At 35.2% G+C, this 18,024-nt stretch overlaps 1 protein-coding gene across 2 annotated transcripts in view; it reads right to left on the reverse strand.

Annotated features, from left to right (window-relative positions):
* LOC118276070 (lysine-specific demethylase 3A) overlaps positions 1-18,024 on the reverse strand; it is a 169,023-nt gene that overhangs the window by 115,948 nt on the left and 35,051 nt on the right. For both annotated transcript variants that reach the window (XM_035594211.2, XM_050707295.1), the window contains exons 2-4: positions 13,880-14,029; positions 11,432-11,545; positions 2,081-2,302 (exon numbers count right to left, since the gene is read on the reverse strand). In XM_035594211.2, coding sequence (XP_035450104.2) covers positions 2,081-2,302; positions 11,432-11,545; positions 13,880-14,029 — 486 coding nt within the window. The remainder of the gene's footprint in view (positions 1-2,080; positions 2,303-11,431; positions 11,546-13,879; positions 14,030-18,024) is intronic.

An 18,024-nucleotide genomic window follows, 5' to 3' on the forward strand; every position in this document is an offset into this window, starting at 1 on the left:
TAATATACCTATGTGGGTGTACGGACTTGTTTACATGTGTTTTCATTCGATACTTGTTTACATTCCCTGCTAATGAATATCAAGGTAAGGTACATGATACTTGAGTTTACATGGGAAACTAATATTATGTAACAAGTTAAGCTGTTGCTGAATCCCAGTTAATATCATGAGCCGGCCTTGATCCGCAAACAATGTACGGTTGGCGTTTCAAGTACTATACGGGTGGAATTTGAAATTATGGATATTAATATTCAACTACAACAAGCTCTCGCCGCTCGCATAGATTAATCCTGGGGCAGACATGCGTAAATTTTGTATCCTCAGGATATTATCGTTGTAAACTAAAAGTACCGACCATGTTACTTTCCCAAACATTAATATTCGCCTCCAAAGTTTTCTCGTTTTCATTCTCATCAGAATAATTCGTTTTAACTTTACCAGTTTTGATAGGACAACACTTGTAGGGCAAACTTTGACATTAAAGACAATTTAATGGACTGCCATTAATCGAACAGCACTTGGTACTACGCATGACACATCGATCACAGATTTCAATTAAATCTCCATCAATGTTACCTCACATGGACGCTGTCGACATTAATTGAGTGGCTGCTTTACTAACTTCTTATACATCTACATGTTACTCGACATCGGCAGTTACTTGAACGTGTCGTACGTCCATATCTGCCTTCGAATTAACGACTTCCATCGAAGTACTTGGCTATCCGTCAATAAGAGGTGAACAGGTTTCGTACATTTCCAACAGGCGCCGTTGGACCAATACAGAGGCAGCTTTATAATTGGTAGCATGTGGAAAGTTCAGGATTCCGTGTAGACTTTTATGGCGCGACACGACGTTCTGCAGAACTGGTTTGTACATGTTGATCGAGTAACGAACACGCTGTTCAAGTTGTTTCGTTACTTATGAGCGCCCTTATAAATTGAACATCGTTGTCGGATGCCATCGCGTTCAATAAACCAAACAGGTTCTCTACAGAACTTCCCGCTTCGAAATTATCTCGTAGAATTCCTTGTACAGTTACCTGTACATGTTATAGTGCTCACCTGCACTCAATTATTTAAGGTATTCCTTAGAGATGGTGGACCTATTGTTAGCTAAAGCTTATAGCTAAGCGATAAGAAAATTCTCTCGTGTATTCCTCTCATTAAAGTAAATGGATTTTGTTAACTGTTGAAATAAATAATTGGAAACGATTTGATCTCGAACAAGACAAGAACATAAATAGAAGTTGAACAACTAAATGTTAATGTTGAACTTACTGATATTAAAACTATACATTTACTTTTCTTTTTTATTTGTATTAATATTAAATTAAACTGTAGAATTACTCGTTTATACAACATAAACTTTAAGGTTTATTGCAATATTCAGTTTAAAGACCTCAAAAGCAAATGCTTGTCTTTCAAAACCTATTACGTATCGATGCACGATTGAAATAGCGATTCAATTGGTTCCCTCAAAGAGACTCTCATATGTATATCATTACTTTAACATCAGTCCTGTTTGCTCTATAATACCTACGGAGCTTTTAACCACTCATTCGAACCAACCGACGTTTGCATTTATTATGAAAAAAACATGTCTGATTTTATGGAGTCGTTCTACCCTTTGGTTGGCTGATAGAATAAATTGAAGCGGTACAAACGTATGTAATATTACATAATATACATGTGTAAGTATTGTGGACTTTTCCAGATATGCATATTTAATTGGTAAATTGATTAGTTTATAGTCTAATAGACCTACACTACCTACAGTTAGAGAAAAATTAAGAGAACTTGAAAAGAAAAATCTGGAGGTCATTCACATACCGTCTAATATTATATGTATACGTGCCTACGTTTCTTCAGTAGCATATCCTACTAATAAATTAGTTTGCATATATCTGTACAGACCTGATTTAATTTAGATAAATGATAAATGATATTTATTTCTGTAAATAGGTCATAAAATAACACTTTTACACGTCAATATTTCAAATAGCTAGATGAGGCCGGATAATGCGAGCAAAACCACTGGTAGAAGCTACTCTATGATAAACTCAAATTTCATACTCACTCCAGTATGTTCGTTGACTCCAACGATGACGGCAGTGTACCATTGTGTGGCACCAGCCGACCGGTAGACTTGAGCTCTACAGCCACCCAAGACCGAAGGAGTCGTGGTCAGGATACGCTGGCCATCTTGTATGGTCCGCCAGTCTGCGGCCTCGGAAGACAAAGTGGAGAGCAATGTGGTATCGAGACCAGCGTCTGCTCCTGCTTGTTTTGGGTCCCATTCCTGGAAATAAATAAAAAGTTTAGAAGAGAACAGAGGTGATTGAACAAGAAGTGATAAAAGAAGAATTGGCATTTTTCATAGCAGTATAGTTTTTATAGTTGCATAGCAGCTTTTTGACCTTCACAAAGCCACAGCTTTGTGAAGGTCAAAAAATATCTATCCATTAAGGTTTACTTCTCGTTCATTTTGTCTATCTTTTGATTCTGTTATTCTATTATGATGGTCTTGTGATAATGGAGGAGTTAGAAAAATGGCTTTTAACTTGACATTTTAACCGACTATCAGTCAAGGCAAAAGGTAAAAGAGATTATATTAAGTTTCATGATTCCCAACAGCTTAACAAAACCAATTTCATTTTAAGCCTTGAACTTTACCCTTCACATAAAAAACACTAGATTTTTTGGAAGAAATTCGTGGATTTTGTAGAACGCTTATTTTCGCCATCTTCTAAGAAAGGGAAGATAGTAGAACTATTAGATTATGTTTCCGAGAATCTACTGTTTGTGTTAAGTTTAGTCCCATTATTGCTTGAATCTTTGTTACTAATGCGACAAAACCAGCCTTCGTATTCGCTAAAGACTTTCTTTTGTTACTTCAACAATAATACAGCTAAATATAGAACCAACTTTCTTAAAAGCAATTTCCCCTCGTGTCCAAATACTTATTTATGTAAGAAAAAAACTTCGATTATGTTAATCTTATGAAACGAGAAATGTTAATCAATTCTAACAGTAATAATTTCCAGTTGAGCTGCCACAATTTCAACATAATTGAACGCCTATTTAAGTATAATGTTTATGTATCTATGTAGTAGGTAGCAACTCGTTTAATTAGCATCATGCATGCTGGTAGCACACATACCTAATTCCGAGCAGAACATAAATCTGTATTTATATATTAATTAATGCAGAACATCGATAGTTGCCTTTACGACCTCGTATCACATGTAAACATTATGCCCCACATTATGGTACACCTCCACAAATCAACATTAGTATAGTTGCCCACGTATATCGTGCTAAGTGCAGCAATAATTCACCGTACACATACAATCTACATACACACACTCGGATACCTATTTGTACGGCGGAGTTAAACGTGCACACGATTGCACTAGTATTTATGTCAATGTTACAACACACACATTGACATGAAACGCACACCTGTTCCAGTGTATTGCATATAAGCCAGTGCCCGGCGACAGACGTATCCGGTGCGTTGAACCCGCCCCCCTCCCCCCGTCTCCCCCTACAAACGGCTGTTATACTACATGTAGACCTACTGTATCCGTCTGTTTGCTAACTAACGCTATTGGACCATTCAGGGTCACCCGCGCTGTGTGGACAGCTTGCTCGAAACTATTTGTGGGGCGCAACAACGAATTTTAACACTAAACCCAACAAAGACAATGGAATAACAATTGTGTAATTATAAATGTAAAGGATACAGTTAGTATCTCTATAACGCGCAGCTCAAGGCGACGGTATCGAGCATGATTGTAAATGTTTGCTAATGTAATTTAGAAAAGCAGAAACGTTGCTTAGTTTGCTCAGTATCGTAACATTATATCGTGGAACGAATGAGAACGCTTTACGGATGAAACAGTGGAATACAATGAAGCCCTTTTCACGGTCAAATCATTTTCCGATATTATGGGCTGGAAAGGCTACGTAGTAATCGTAAGCGGTAAGTATTTGTGAAGTCACGCACTGATGAGCGTGGCGGAGCGGCGTGGCGGCGGCGTGGCGGCGGCGCGGTGACTCAGCACAGCTCAGCACGGTTACGCAACGTTGCCTGCAGCCATTACTGTTTATTTTGCTCGCGGGTCGCTCTATTTGGTGAGATTACGTCGTGATTAATACCGGCCCATGGCCCCGGGATCAGGGGACGGATTTAGCTGGTTTTTGTTTGCGAAAGTGATGGAAATTAATATCGTAGCCTTTAAACCTGCTAGTGGTCGTTCTGACAAAGGAAAGTTCGAAGTTTATTATGCTCATCAATTATATCACTTTGTGAGTTAACTTGTTTACGACACGCTTGACAAGTTTATGTATTCGAAATTTAACCTTTAGAGGTATCAAGTTATTTGACACTTTTTATGTCTAGTGCTAATACCAGTCGTTTACTATCCATACTCAGACAGAAGTTGCTAAATGTGTACACACACATACAATACATGTTATGTATTGTCAATTTATAAATGTGGCTCTAACGGAAATTTCTCAGGAATAGTCATCACGGTGTGTAACTTTAAATCGAAATGCTATCATGTACATATCTCCCAGAATCTATTAAAAGTTTTACTGCCTGGCTTTAGTCTGTAGAAGCGAGTAGATAGCTAGTAGCTAGTAGTCGACCAGGAAACCATTACGTCTATGGCACACATTCGCGTCTCTCGCGACTCTCATTCAATTTCCTGCTGGCGTACCGACTAGCTCCCAGTTCGTGATACCGCAGATAACAGGTTTAGATACTACACCTATCTATAAGCCTCGGTGGAATTTATTCCGCTTCTGCTCAAATATACTGCCTGTATTGGGTAACGCACATGCAAGTACTTTACCTCTAACGGTATCTCTAACAATTACCTTCAATACCCCTATTAATGTACCACCACTATCCACAATCTAAAGATCACATAACAGTCGTATAACCGCCGATAAACACGAAAACGGATACCTCACATCCGTATAGAAATTCGACTACAAAACGAAGCACTACGCTACTCTATAGAGAGTAAAAACAAATATTAAATATTCGTTCATTCACCGAACCACAGTTGAGCGACGGATTTTCCAAATAAAAACAAAATACGATGCGCAAAAAAAATCGTGTGGAGTTTCGCAAGTGGCTTTATTGCGAACTGTAAAACTTCCCGAAGCGGTTATAAGCGAAAGGTTTTAGTTCCCTAGACAATGCACTCATACTGTATCCATCAACTGAGATGAAACGTCTGGCGTGGCTCGTGGCCCGTGGCTCCCACCCCACAACACCGAGGAAAATGCAAATACTTATAACGGAAAACATAAATTGTGCTTTTGTTAGTGTAGCTCCGTTACAAGAATGTATAAAATTATAATGAGCCATTGTATCACTCTCTGAAAAGCTTGACAAATTAATCGCAGAAGCTCAAAGCGTTGCGAAATCTTAAGAATTAATTCGTTAAGTAATGAAACATACAATGGAGGCTAGATTCATTGTTCTAAATTGTGTTTAAGTAAACAATGGAATAGAAAATAACCTTTTCGTAGTCCTAAAATAAGACCATTATTATATTATCCATTTCTCAAAGGTGCGTACATTTTTGCCGCACGTGGCCGGGATGTTATGTGAAGTGAAGATGTGCCTATTTTTACACGAGGATTTCCTTTTCTTTTGAAGATTACTCGTAATACTCACATTGTGTTAAAGGGCAGCTTTCTATCAATAAGTGTCTAAATATAAAATTCAGCTCACCATTTTTATCAGTGGTAATTTGGGAAAATATTGTAACATTTATACACAATGAAAGAATGTAATAAGAAAACAGAATCAAAGAACAAAGAGAATCCCTCAACAATTCCATATCATATTTTCTTTCAATAGAATTAGTAACAAAGAATTTTCGCTTCTTTGGTATTGATGTCCTTCATAAAACAGGGGCACGATCAAAGTAACATTGTCTCGTGTCTAACACACGCCTATATCAGCCGGCGGACCCCCACACCCCCTTTTGCCCCCCGACTGCGGAGGGTGGGGGGTACCGGACAGTTGAGTAAGCTAACTGAAACAAACTTTACTCGTTTAAATTTTGCGGGGAACAGTTTCAGAGTTGGGTTGCGTGCATGCTGACGACAAAGTTAAGAAACTCGCGATAAACTTTCATTGCCGGCTGGCTAATTGAGTTTTTTAATTATAAATACTTTTCCAACTAAGTTTCGGTGATTTAATTATGTATATTTATCGTATAACGCTTAAGTTTTGAATAACAGTCGCGTAATAAAATATTTATGAATTCGCTCGCTCCGAGTTGATTTGTGGTGTTTGTGTTTATTTTTACAACTTGTTTATTGTAAACACTGCCATATTGTGATAAAATATAATAGTAGAAATAATTTCGTGGGTCGTTGAGAAATGTAAATGTTAGGATTCCCTAATCTACTTTAATATAATATAGCTCTTAAGGTAAGTACGCGAGAATTCAGAACAATGTTCGCTCACCCGTATATCTGACCAATAGCACCCACCCCAGTCGCCAAGGCAATAAGGAGTTACGTAACTTCCATTGTTCTCGACTTGTTTCACTAATAACAGAGCAAACAACTCCCTTTATCTCGAATACCATAGATTACACATAGTACCTACTTGACTTCAAAACTCTTACAAGAATTCTACCAAAGACAATATTCCTAGTTGATAAACTTTTTCATTTGTAACGTCAATCTTTTTCTATCAAGACAAATGATAGCTAAACTTTCCTTCTTACACACAAACAAAGAAAATCTACCAGGTTTAAGTTTACTTGTACTTTTTCTAATTCCACTAAAAGTTTTTATACTGTAATTGATACTGCGTATGATTACATAAAAGAGTAATTATTCACATGCCGGCAGACGTTCCAACTTTAAAAACACTGGAAAATGCGAGCAAATTCTTTCCGGTTTCCCTTACTTAATTGGCATAATTAAACTTCCATAAAATAAGCGAAGGATGCCTTTCTCAAATAAATTTAATTTAATATCAAGTTAAATGTCAAAGAAAAGAAAAAAACAACTAAAGATCTGGAGCACGGCTCGCTGGCGTTGAAAGGAAATTTAACATTAATGAACATCCCTTTTCGTAATAATATTCTGCTTAGGGCCACTGGAGCGTTTGTATGTAATCTACACAAAATAAATTACTTTCTCAAATCTCGACGTAACGACATTTTAACTGTCGAGGCTAAAAGAAAATGGCTTTTATATAAAGTCAATAATATAATTATACGCAACGTAACTCTATAAAAACAAATTCTTACAGGTACATAACATAACTTAGAATAACTGAAAACATGTTAGTTAATTGAAAACGAACAAAACTTGTAGAGCCCGCGCCTACACTTTGTGATGAAATTGCAAAACAAAAAAGAAATTGGCTTTTGTAGGGTAGCAGCCGATCAATCATAACGTTTCCACGGGTGCGACGTGGCCGGGGCTAACCGAAAATAGCACGGCAGTCGGCAATACCACCATCCACCTGGCGCGGAATATGTATATAATAAAGGGGAGGCTCGGGCGAAGCGGGCGCGGAAAATCAATAAAGCGGGCGGCGAGCATCAAAACATACCGCGCCCCGCTCGCCAGATCACCTCCACCCGACTCTCCCCTGCGGCCCCGTCTCCCGGGGAAACCCTCCCCATGTTTGGCAGACATCGTCCTTGATCTCCCCACTTCGGCAAAGCGCGCAACTTTGGATAAACACTCGTGTCGTCGTCTCACTGAAAATTGGGTCGCTTATGCGTTCTGCTTTTTACCATTCGTCCGTCTTTCATCTCGCCTGCTAATAGGGTTTGGCATTTCATACGTAATCCTTTTCATGAAAGTAAACTTTGATTTTCCTTTAGATATTTTTATAATCTTTCACGAATATTGCGTAAATCGTATTTTTAGGCTGAACGTATTGAAAAAACTGGGGGCTACGAAGTTCTTTGTTTATTTATTTCGATGGTTGTATAGTTTCGTTAATAGAGCGCTATTGATTCCATTAAAAGGGTGGTCCACAGTATTATTTTTATATTTTACTCAGAATTAGATTTTACCTAAACTTTAGTTAACCAGGAAAAAGTGGGCGTAGCTACTAATGAAATATTTGTCTGCTCTACGGTAACATACCAATAATATGTATTTCAACTAAAGTGTTCTTGTGTTGTTATTTAATTTATAAACACACGTGTAGTACGCTTGATTAGCTACATTATTAAAAATAAATGTACCTAATACGGTTGATTGGTTACAGTATAAATTAATCACAGCAAGCATAACAATAAATACATACATACATACATACATACATAACCTCACGCCTGTCTTTCATAGGGGTATACAGAGACAATGGAACGCCAATTGCTACGATTCCTCTTAACAATAATTATGTTTTTATAACATAACATTTACCTACATAACAAACAAAATAACGTAATAATAACAATAGTTTATTACAAAACAAAAAGTTGTTTGTTCAATAACAAAATATCCCACGTAAGTATTACACTCATATATTCGAAGACTAGATTGAACACAATAAAGAAGAATACTTACTTCAAAACTCGAGCTATTTTTGTTAACGTCCGTAAACTCTGACGATTTTTCTTTGAGAAAATTAATCTTTGTTAAATGTCAAGGACCGATTTGTAGGCAATGAATGTTATTATATTTATGCTAATAACGAAAATATACATTACAGTATTTATACCAATCAAACAAACTCAATTTGTTTAGGGAAATGACATGAATAAATAAAAGAAACCTACATAAATAATAACATTATAGCTTGAACTTATTCTTGTCGTTAAGTAGGTATTATATCTTTTTAAATATCCTACACAGGTACCTATGTACTTTCACTTAGCACTTAAAACTTAATTTATTTACTCAGGATTTCCGCAACAATCTAAAAAATATAGTACCCAAAATTACCAGTTAAATGAAGTCGGTTAATGAAATAAAGAGTAATTTATCCAAATATTACTGTTATTACAACCATTTCCTTAAAGATTGGCATTCAGCAGAAATATTCAAAAATGTCGATCGGATTCGATACAGTAACGCCATCTGTCGGCTAATAGCAAAACATTATTTTTGTGCGGTTACTTTTTAAACGATTTTCTGAATTACTTTCATTGTTACATTTATCATGGAGGACAAAATAAAATAATTTTAACTATAAAATAGAAACGAATTATTACTTTACAATCTTTCCACACTTCACTAAAGTACTTATTATTCATCAGTTCTGTGCAAAGTGAGCAGTAAAATTACCATTCGATAAGTTATTAAAAATATCTCATAACAACATTTTGACTTTTAAAACCACAACTATTCACATAACAACTATTCATAAGGCATCACAAATTCTCTATAACAGCGTTATGTCACCTTCAAATAATGTTATGTAAGTCATTGACAGATATAACATGGTCGTTACATAATGCCATGCAGTTGATTGGAGTCACGCAAATGACTATAACTTGACCTACAACCGGCTTAGCAACTGAGCCAGCCACTTATCTCACGATTTTTGTTGCATGATAAATTAATTCATTATTTATTAATGCATTAAATAAAATTATAATTATTTATCGCACTTTAATAATGTGTCAGTATTATTTTTTATATTAAACTTTATTTATTTCGTATTTTGCTACGTGAGTGCTTGTTAGTCATTTTGATAGGTACACTTAAGGAAAAAATCTTTATTGTTTGTTTTAAGAAGTTGTATTGTGGTCGCTGTGCATTTGACGTAGTTTTTATTGTGATACATATTTACAAATAAAAATAATTCTTCAAACGTAGTTGGTCGAGTAACATAAATCTGTTTACTATTTTAAAAGCAGAACAATTTGACTTTTATTTCATTGCAAGTCATAACCCGCACAATTAAATATTTATAGTTTATAGTACCTACATACCTATGTATTCAATTTAAAGCCTCAGTGAGACCCTACGTGAGGAAATGTGCCCGCATAATAATAATATATTCAATAATGTATGCCGATGCATGCGTCAACATTCGAACAATGACCCCTAGCGCCACCTGTCCTGTTAGACTCGAACTACCGGTTCAACATGGCTGCTTTGAAAATTTCTTCATCATTATCATTAATAGCGCGTGAGAGTCCACAGCTGTAGACTATGGGGGCTTCTCTATACAAGAGGGGTTTGCCATTTTGTCTTATTCTGCACATTTGACGAGTATGTTAGGTTTGGAGAAGTTCAAACCCTTAAATGTTATTTTAGCAACTACGATTGGGGTTGTATAGTTTTGATATTGAATAATTATTGAAATTTTATTGGATTGCAATTCCATTAAGATTGGTATGAAGAGTAAGTACCCTGATCATTTTATTCTATCAAAGAACGTTGCTGCTTGGAAAATATGTAGTTCCTTGTCGACTTTTGTATCTTTGTCTTTAAAAATGTATTCTATTGTCTTGATCACAAGGCTCACTTTTTATGAATTGATTAATTATTTTTTTATTTGCCTGTCACATCATGTGTGTTTTATTTATAAGGTTCTTTCAATCATGACTGTGATTAATTTTGTTTATTTTGGTACCTATGTAGGTAGGTTAAAGGTTTCTATACAGTTACGTGATAAGGAAAGTTAAAATGACACGAACTTCTACGTGAATATATTGATGGACGAAAGAACTTTGACATAGGTATTATTGTTTTTATGTGAAAAGGTCATTGACCGCTATTTCGCCTGGTAGTAAACGATGAAGCGAAAGGTAAACCAGCTTTACTAATTAATTGTTGGTCAAAGGTTAATTGACTATTTACCTATTGAATAAATAAATAAATTGCAAAATAACCTCTAATACAAACACTGCACAATAACAAAATACTAGCAATTCATATTCGGACTCCGGCTCGAAAAGTAGGAGAAGGAACGGGGTGGTTTTTAGTCAGTAAGAGTCTGACAATCCCTCTCGCCTCGCCCAAGGTGGGAAAAGTCATTGGATGATTTTCCCCCCTCAAAAAAAAGCAATTCATATTCATAAACACGTCACGCTTTTTATCCCTGAAGGCATAGGCAGGTGCGTATTTCGGCACGTAATGCCACTATACAATATACACCACTTTTCATAATTTGTGTTACCAGTCCCATGTAATAGATGAGCCTATTGCCATACACCGAACACAATTACAGACTCCGTGCTACTACTGAGAAATTTTCGATAAACCGAAAAAGTCCAGTAATACTTTGCCCGACCCAGGAATCAAACTTGAGACCCCTTGCCCGGCAGTCGCATATGCGACCACATTCATATTCATAATTACTACAGCTTCAAATAACAGAATTTGAATACGGAAGAACAAATTATTACAGTACAGTAATGTAACTATATGTAACGATTATGGGTATAAAATGCGTGGCATCTAGTCTTACCTGATAAGGAAGTAGGTTGGCATAGTCCAAGAAGTCCAGGTGTTTGTCGTGGAGGAACTCCACCGGCTGCGCGTCGGCCTGCAGCGTCAGGTCAGCTGCCAGCGGCATGAACGTCTACAACAATTTGCATCATTCATTACATCGTACAGATAAATTAAATAAGTAATTCCAAGGATGGTATGAAATTTGTTTTATTAAGAAAATAACTCAGATTATCCCATGTTATAGGAAAATAGGGATATATGATAATGTGATTGTAAAATAGTAATTAGAACTATGTTTTTGTAAAATTGTAATTGGTATCTAACCTACCTAGTTTTCTTATTTGACTCTATATTAGGTACGTCTAAAATTTACATAACCGATTATACATTTATACTGTACGGTTAAAATAAGTATTATACTAGTAGTTTTGGAGATTAGTGTCTTCAAACAAACAAACACAAACTTTTCAGCTGCACATAAAAAAAGAGTAAATTATGGTCTCATAGAAATAAGAATGTCTCGATTAATATACTACATATTAGAACCTCGGTAAACTGATGTGATACTGAAGATGATGTTAGCTCTATATGACTACACATCATTATCATTATTCCTCGAATAGCTGATGTTTTAGGTTTCTACCTCTACTTAGTCTAGTCTAAATAACCAAGACCATAAAATAACAATTAGGTACCCGGCAATTTAGTGCCATTTATATTTCTTAAAATAAAGTGCTTTAACATTTAGACAGTTTATATTAAGTAATTAAAATGTAAAGGTCAGCTCTTAAACTTTAAATTTTCTTTCAAAATACTACCTACTACCTAGGTAACCTATTTATATATTCACAACGCAAAACTAGCTAGCCGCCTACCTAAAACAAGTTTAAGTTATACTTTGTTTTAAAACTATCCAGTTAGGGTACCTAGAATAACTAATTTAATTTATGAAACCCAAATGATGATGAATATTACACAGAAAGTTTTTTTCTACTACTTGAAAAAGTATATGCTACTCACTACTAGATGGCGCTGTTTGTGGAAACAGCGCAACATTGGATTAATAAGCTTTAAATACCATACCTACTGTTGCTGTTACATACATAAAATTTAGATAGAATAGTATACAGGTTTTATTTGTTTGTTCTAATAGAACTGCCTAACTGTGCAGTTAGTCGTGATTTATTGCAGAAGTATGACTAAATATTGCTATTTACATTGAAATAGATTTTATCAATGCATACCATTAAGCTTAGCATTCAATTTGTTTATTGATAGTTTGTATTGGTTTATTTAATTACGCAATTTTGGTAGTAGATAGTAAATGTAATATTCAGCTATCAATAGCATTAATAACTAGTAGTTTGATTCTTTCAATGTATAAAAAGCAAAGATTTTGTAATATATCAGCGTCAGCGTCAGAAAAAATTATAATAATTTACACATTTAAATCCTGAAAAATCCCGCATCACATTAAGGGCATTCTATATGGAAGGTAAAGCACATGTTAGACGACCCCTATAACATGGAATTAATAAATACCTAGATATATCCATGTTCTGTATGTGTAGGACGCTCGTATGTGCAGAACAGAAAAAAACCTTTCTTTGTGTATTTTTTCCCAGAAAAAATACACTTCTACAGGAAATAATGAATGTATCAACGAATCTTGAATTTGATATTTTTAATTTATTTATTTATTTTAATTCTATACAATTGCATAAAGAGAAGCGTTTGAGTAGTGTAGAAATATACGTAAGCTGGGTAGTAATCTACAAAAGGTTATGGGAGGTGTGCTACAATTACTAAAATATAAAAATCAATCGTAGAAATAAATTAATCCCATAAACATCTTCAATAGCCACGAACACTTACGTTCGCGTGTCAGACACAAAAATTTACGTACAAAATCAAAATGTGGCGACCTCAGACGTATGTAGACTTGCACAAAACGTGACCGACATACGTAAATAGGGGTGCGTGTGCGTGTGAATCTGACACGAATGGAGGTCGGCGAGGACACGTGTGGAGCCACGTAACCTTATAAACATATATAAACCATACCCGTGTTTATTGAGTTTATTTACTCATCCTTTTATGTACAGAGGTGTAGGTTTCAGTAATTTCATTTTGGATGTTGGTGTTGGGGTGCTAAAAATTCTTTATAGATTTTTTGTATCGTGATTTTTTTTTTATTTGGATAATAATAACTTGCTACTGCACCTGTAGGTACATCTTTACTTCATACAAATAGTGATTCTTAATTCTATTAGTCTTTGATTTCTGATTAGAAATAAAGACGGCATCATTATAAGTCATTTATAATTAAAGGTAATTGATCAGGTTAGGTATTCATTCATTATTCCAATTCCAAATAGTTTTGCTCAGTTTACTTCAGAATGAATCTTTGGTTCCGACTGACAGCGCCATCTATCGTAAATTGTAAGAACAAAATAATATTTACCAAAGCCGGCCATTTCACGTCCTTTCCTTCGTGTGTTCTAGGAGCCCAAACAAGAGTTCTTTCCACTAAAAAAACACGAAACGTCCGTCGTGAATAAACAGCCACCCACTCGCGACGTTGCCAATCTACACCATCATATTCCACTAACACCTGAAACAAAGAAATTAAAAATAAATAATAGAATTATTAAACTTATTCAAATTATTATATAAGATTTAAAAATATCTAATTATTACATAATTATTATTTTAATTAGAATTGAATATATTTTTCATCATGTGACCAGCAACGCCATCTCGTGGCGAGTAGCGACACTACTACAACCAGAGTGTAAAACAAGTTTTTGTCGAGTCAAATGTAGAATGTTGAGAATATTCTGCCACTAGATGGCGGGACCAGTACTCGGCTTCACAATGCAGTAGTTCGACCCCGCCCAAATAAGCGTGCGAAAGAGACTTGCATTTTGAAAGAGACAAGAATAATAACAAATCAACTTTCTATCGTACATAACTACCTCATAACGTAGTATTACTATCAAAGTTGAGTAAGTTGCAGCGATACAAACTGTTTGAATAAAGTTGGCGCGGAGCGAACAAACAAAACGCTATAGATTATGAGTTTACTCTTTACTTGGCAAATAGCTAGTTTATCTTAACGCAGACGTTGGAACAATAATATCTTGGTAACAAGAAACTGATAGTTTATTATCTAACTGTAGAATCCCTTTGCGTAAAATCTATGTAAATTAGTGGGGAGATGGTAACTTGAGATAGATGGTTCCAACGTACATTAGACAGAACATAATGTATGTTCTCTGAGTACCTAGTAGCTGTTTATATATGTATGGTAGGCATATATATCCGTCGTTTAATGCGAACGCCAATTAAGATCATGATTACGGAAAGTAGGTAGATATGTATTAATTATGAATTATATACTAGCGTATAGCTATAGATAGCTACTTCAAATAAATCCACGCTAGCTGTTTACTTTACAAGTGGGTAAGACTTTATTAGTGGCGTCTAAATTATTCAATAATTTGGATCTTTAATGAATTAATGATATAATTAGACTAGAACCTTTTCACTTCTGCCAATTAATTTACTTCTCTATTCCAGCTATTTATAAATTTGTCTGTCAATTAAAGGGAACATAGGGGTGCTTTTCCAACAGATATGTGCTATGCTACGTTGCTGTGGATGCGTTTGGCTTCCACCAATCATATTCATTGGTACACATAGCTGAACACTGGCGGAAAAGGACTCAGCTATGTTTTTTTAAAAATATGCGTGATATGGATGATTGGATGCGTGCTATGGATGTGTGCTATAAATAGCTTTCTTAATATCGCATATTCGAGCTGCGCATCTACTTCGCATAGCTACATAGCTGAGTATCAGTTGAAACAGACACATGGTTTCACAAATTAGCTATTACATTTTCGTAGCATAGCTAGCTACATAGCACATCTCTGGCGGAAAAGCATCTGTAAGGGCTCAGGGTGGCGGGCTACCACGATATTTTTCAAGTTTAACAAACATTAATAATATTCAGTTATGAGAAACAGGTCCAGAGTATCAATCGGTTTCATTCTCATTATACATCAACGTTAAACTCAAGAACCATTTTTAATCATCATTAAAATAACTGCTATTTCAAGGATACAATAAAAAATCGATTCAACTAATTAAAAACGAACAATTTACATAGTAATCAGTTAAGATGTTGATGCTTTTGAAGATGTAGTTTAAATTTTAATAACAAAATCGTGTGCGTAACGTTGTGATACATATCTATGATAGTTATCACGAGTATGATCATCATACTTGTAGGTAATGGTAGGTTATATAAGGTAGATAGTGACCCTCAGGCAAATACCAGTGTTATGATTGTCCAATGTCACTGGTAACGCCTACTGACACTATTCTACTGAATAAACGTTTATTTTTATAGTAGTGGTGTGCTCTCACGATTCGAAAACTTAGCTAAAGACTACATAAGCTTTGTTTTTGTTTTTGAAGACCTTGTTCTGTATTTTTCTATGTTAGGAAGGAAGATTAAGTACCTTAGTTGATAGAAAACTAAACACACACATACAAAGATTTCAAACGGTACAAAGAGTGACATTGTCTTTAATTTCCACGTATTGACACAATACATAAAATATTTTAGAAGAAACTGTGTAAAATATTAAGGTGTTTGAAATTGTGTTGTCTATAGTTGATTATACCGTGCTTTTTTTTAAGGGGGAAAATCATCCAATTAATTCTCCCGCCTTGGGCGAGGCGAGACAGAGTGTCAGACTCTAACTGACTAAAAACCACCCTGTTCCTACTCTTGTCCTTCGAGCCGGAGCCCCGGTAAACCCGCTAGGTAGTCTGCAGCTACGGCTACAGCAATTTTGAGAGCGAAAACTCAGTAAAAATATCGATTCTTTAGTATCGAAACCGAGTTTCTTATGCCAAGACCAAAGTGGCAATTATGAACTTAAAATAAGTTTACCAACTCCACTATAAAAAACGTCGAATAAACGATTATTATTACCTAGTAGTATAATTAATGAATACAGAAAATATGATGTATTTTATTTCCGAGTTTCAAAGTTAATTACCATAACGAGGCAAAAGTAACAAGCTGTCGTGCCGTGGCGTGTCAACACTCGTCCTAGTTCGAATCGAAGCCCTACTGTCAATGCGACCTTGTCACAATATCTGAGTCCCTATGTACCTATAAAATAAAGTATATAGTAACATTACAGCTACAGTTTCGTTGGTGGAGTAAGTATGAGGAATTACGATGTATATGTACATACATATATTAGAACTAGGTATGTATGTATAGATAGGTTAAAGTGCTCGCAAATTATGATGGTCGAGAATGAACACTATTCATAAGTAGCTAAAAGACTAAAAAAAATTTCAATTTCAAATTTCTTACTGGCCAATATGGAGTCTGGTATGCAGTTGGTTGACCGTTGTTTGGTAAACTCCTAAAATCACGTATAAAATCATATAGGTATACCTATATCTGCTTTTCCCTGATTTGTTATGAAAGTTATAACTTTACAATTTTTACAATAACTAGAGCGCTGTCTATAAATTTGAATTTTGTTTAGTGCTCAAACCTACCCCGTATGAGAAGAGGCTTGATGATGATGATGATGGTGTACACTACTAAACATAAACCTCCCCCAATCATGATAATAATGTTGGAACCTTACATAATTATGTTCTTAAATAAAGTATCCATTTACTAAGTTACTTATATTTACTCAATGTCTGTCTAAAAACATTTCTAATGGACTCAAAGAGAAACCCTGATTTGCTCTTGGCAGGCGACCAAGGAAAGTGCCATGAAAGAGATTACTGTTTAAATAAGCGGAAAGGAAATTAAATGGTATTGCCAAAAATGTACGAATATTTTATATGTTTGGTAGTACCTATTATGTATGTCATTTTGGTTGATGTTATTTGTTGAAGGCCAGGGTAGGAGAGTAGTCCAGGAGTACACACTGCTATGGCACACAATTTCATATTAGGTAATCGTAGGTACTATACTATATGTAGGTATAAGTAATCTAGTACTATTCTGTAATTGGCTTAGTGTTGCTATTTTCACTGTTAAAAAATCTTTTAATACATTAAAAGATTGCTTTATTACAGAAAACGCATATTTTCCTAATAGGTACGATTGAAACTCGTGGAAAATCTCTTCTGCTATTGCTTATTCTAATAAGTAACCTTATTACAATAATAGTCATCAATTTTCATCTAAATCATAGTAAATTAATAGATCAACGTCAATTATTTGGCTGCTTTGTCGACAAAGTGACATAATAATTATGCAATATTCAGGATAATTCCACAGTATAGTTGCAAATCGCCTTAGTTTATCCAATTATAGCTCACTCGTAATTATGATATAATCTAGGTAGGTTACACTAACGACATCCACGGAAATAGAGGTAGATTTATTATTAGTAGGAAACCACACGGCGACTGAGCTAACAAATCTCGAAATATAAACAGAAAACTGAGTCATATTCCAGCGTACACTAAGTCTAATACTGGCAGTCCCTCAAACAAACTCGTAAAATGTACACAACACAGAATAAATACATACTTTGATATCACACAATAAGCACA

This window comes from Spodoptera frugiperda, chromosome 31 (assembly GCF_023101765.2).
Source record: "Spodoptera frugiperda isolate SF20-4 chromosome 31, AGI-APGP_CSIRO_Sfru_2.0, whole genome shotgun sequence".
NCBI lineage: Eukaryota > Metazoa > Arthropoda > Insecta > Lepidoptera > Noctuidae > Spodoptera > Spodoptera frugiperda.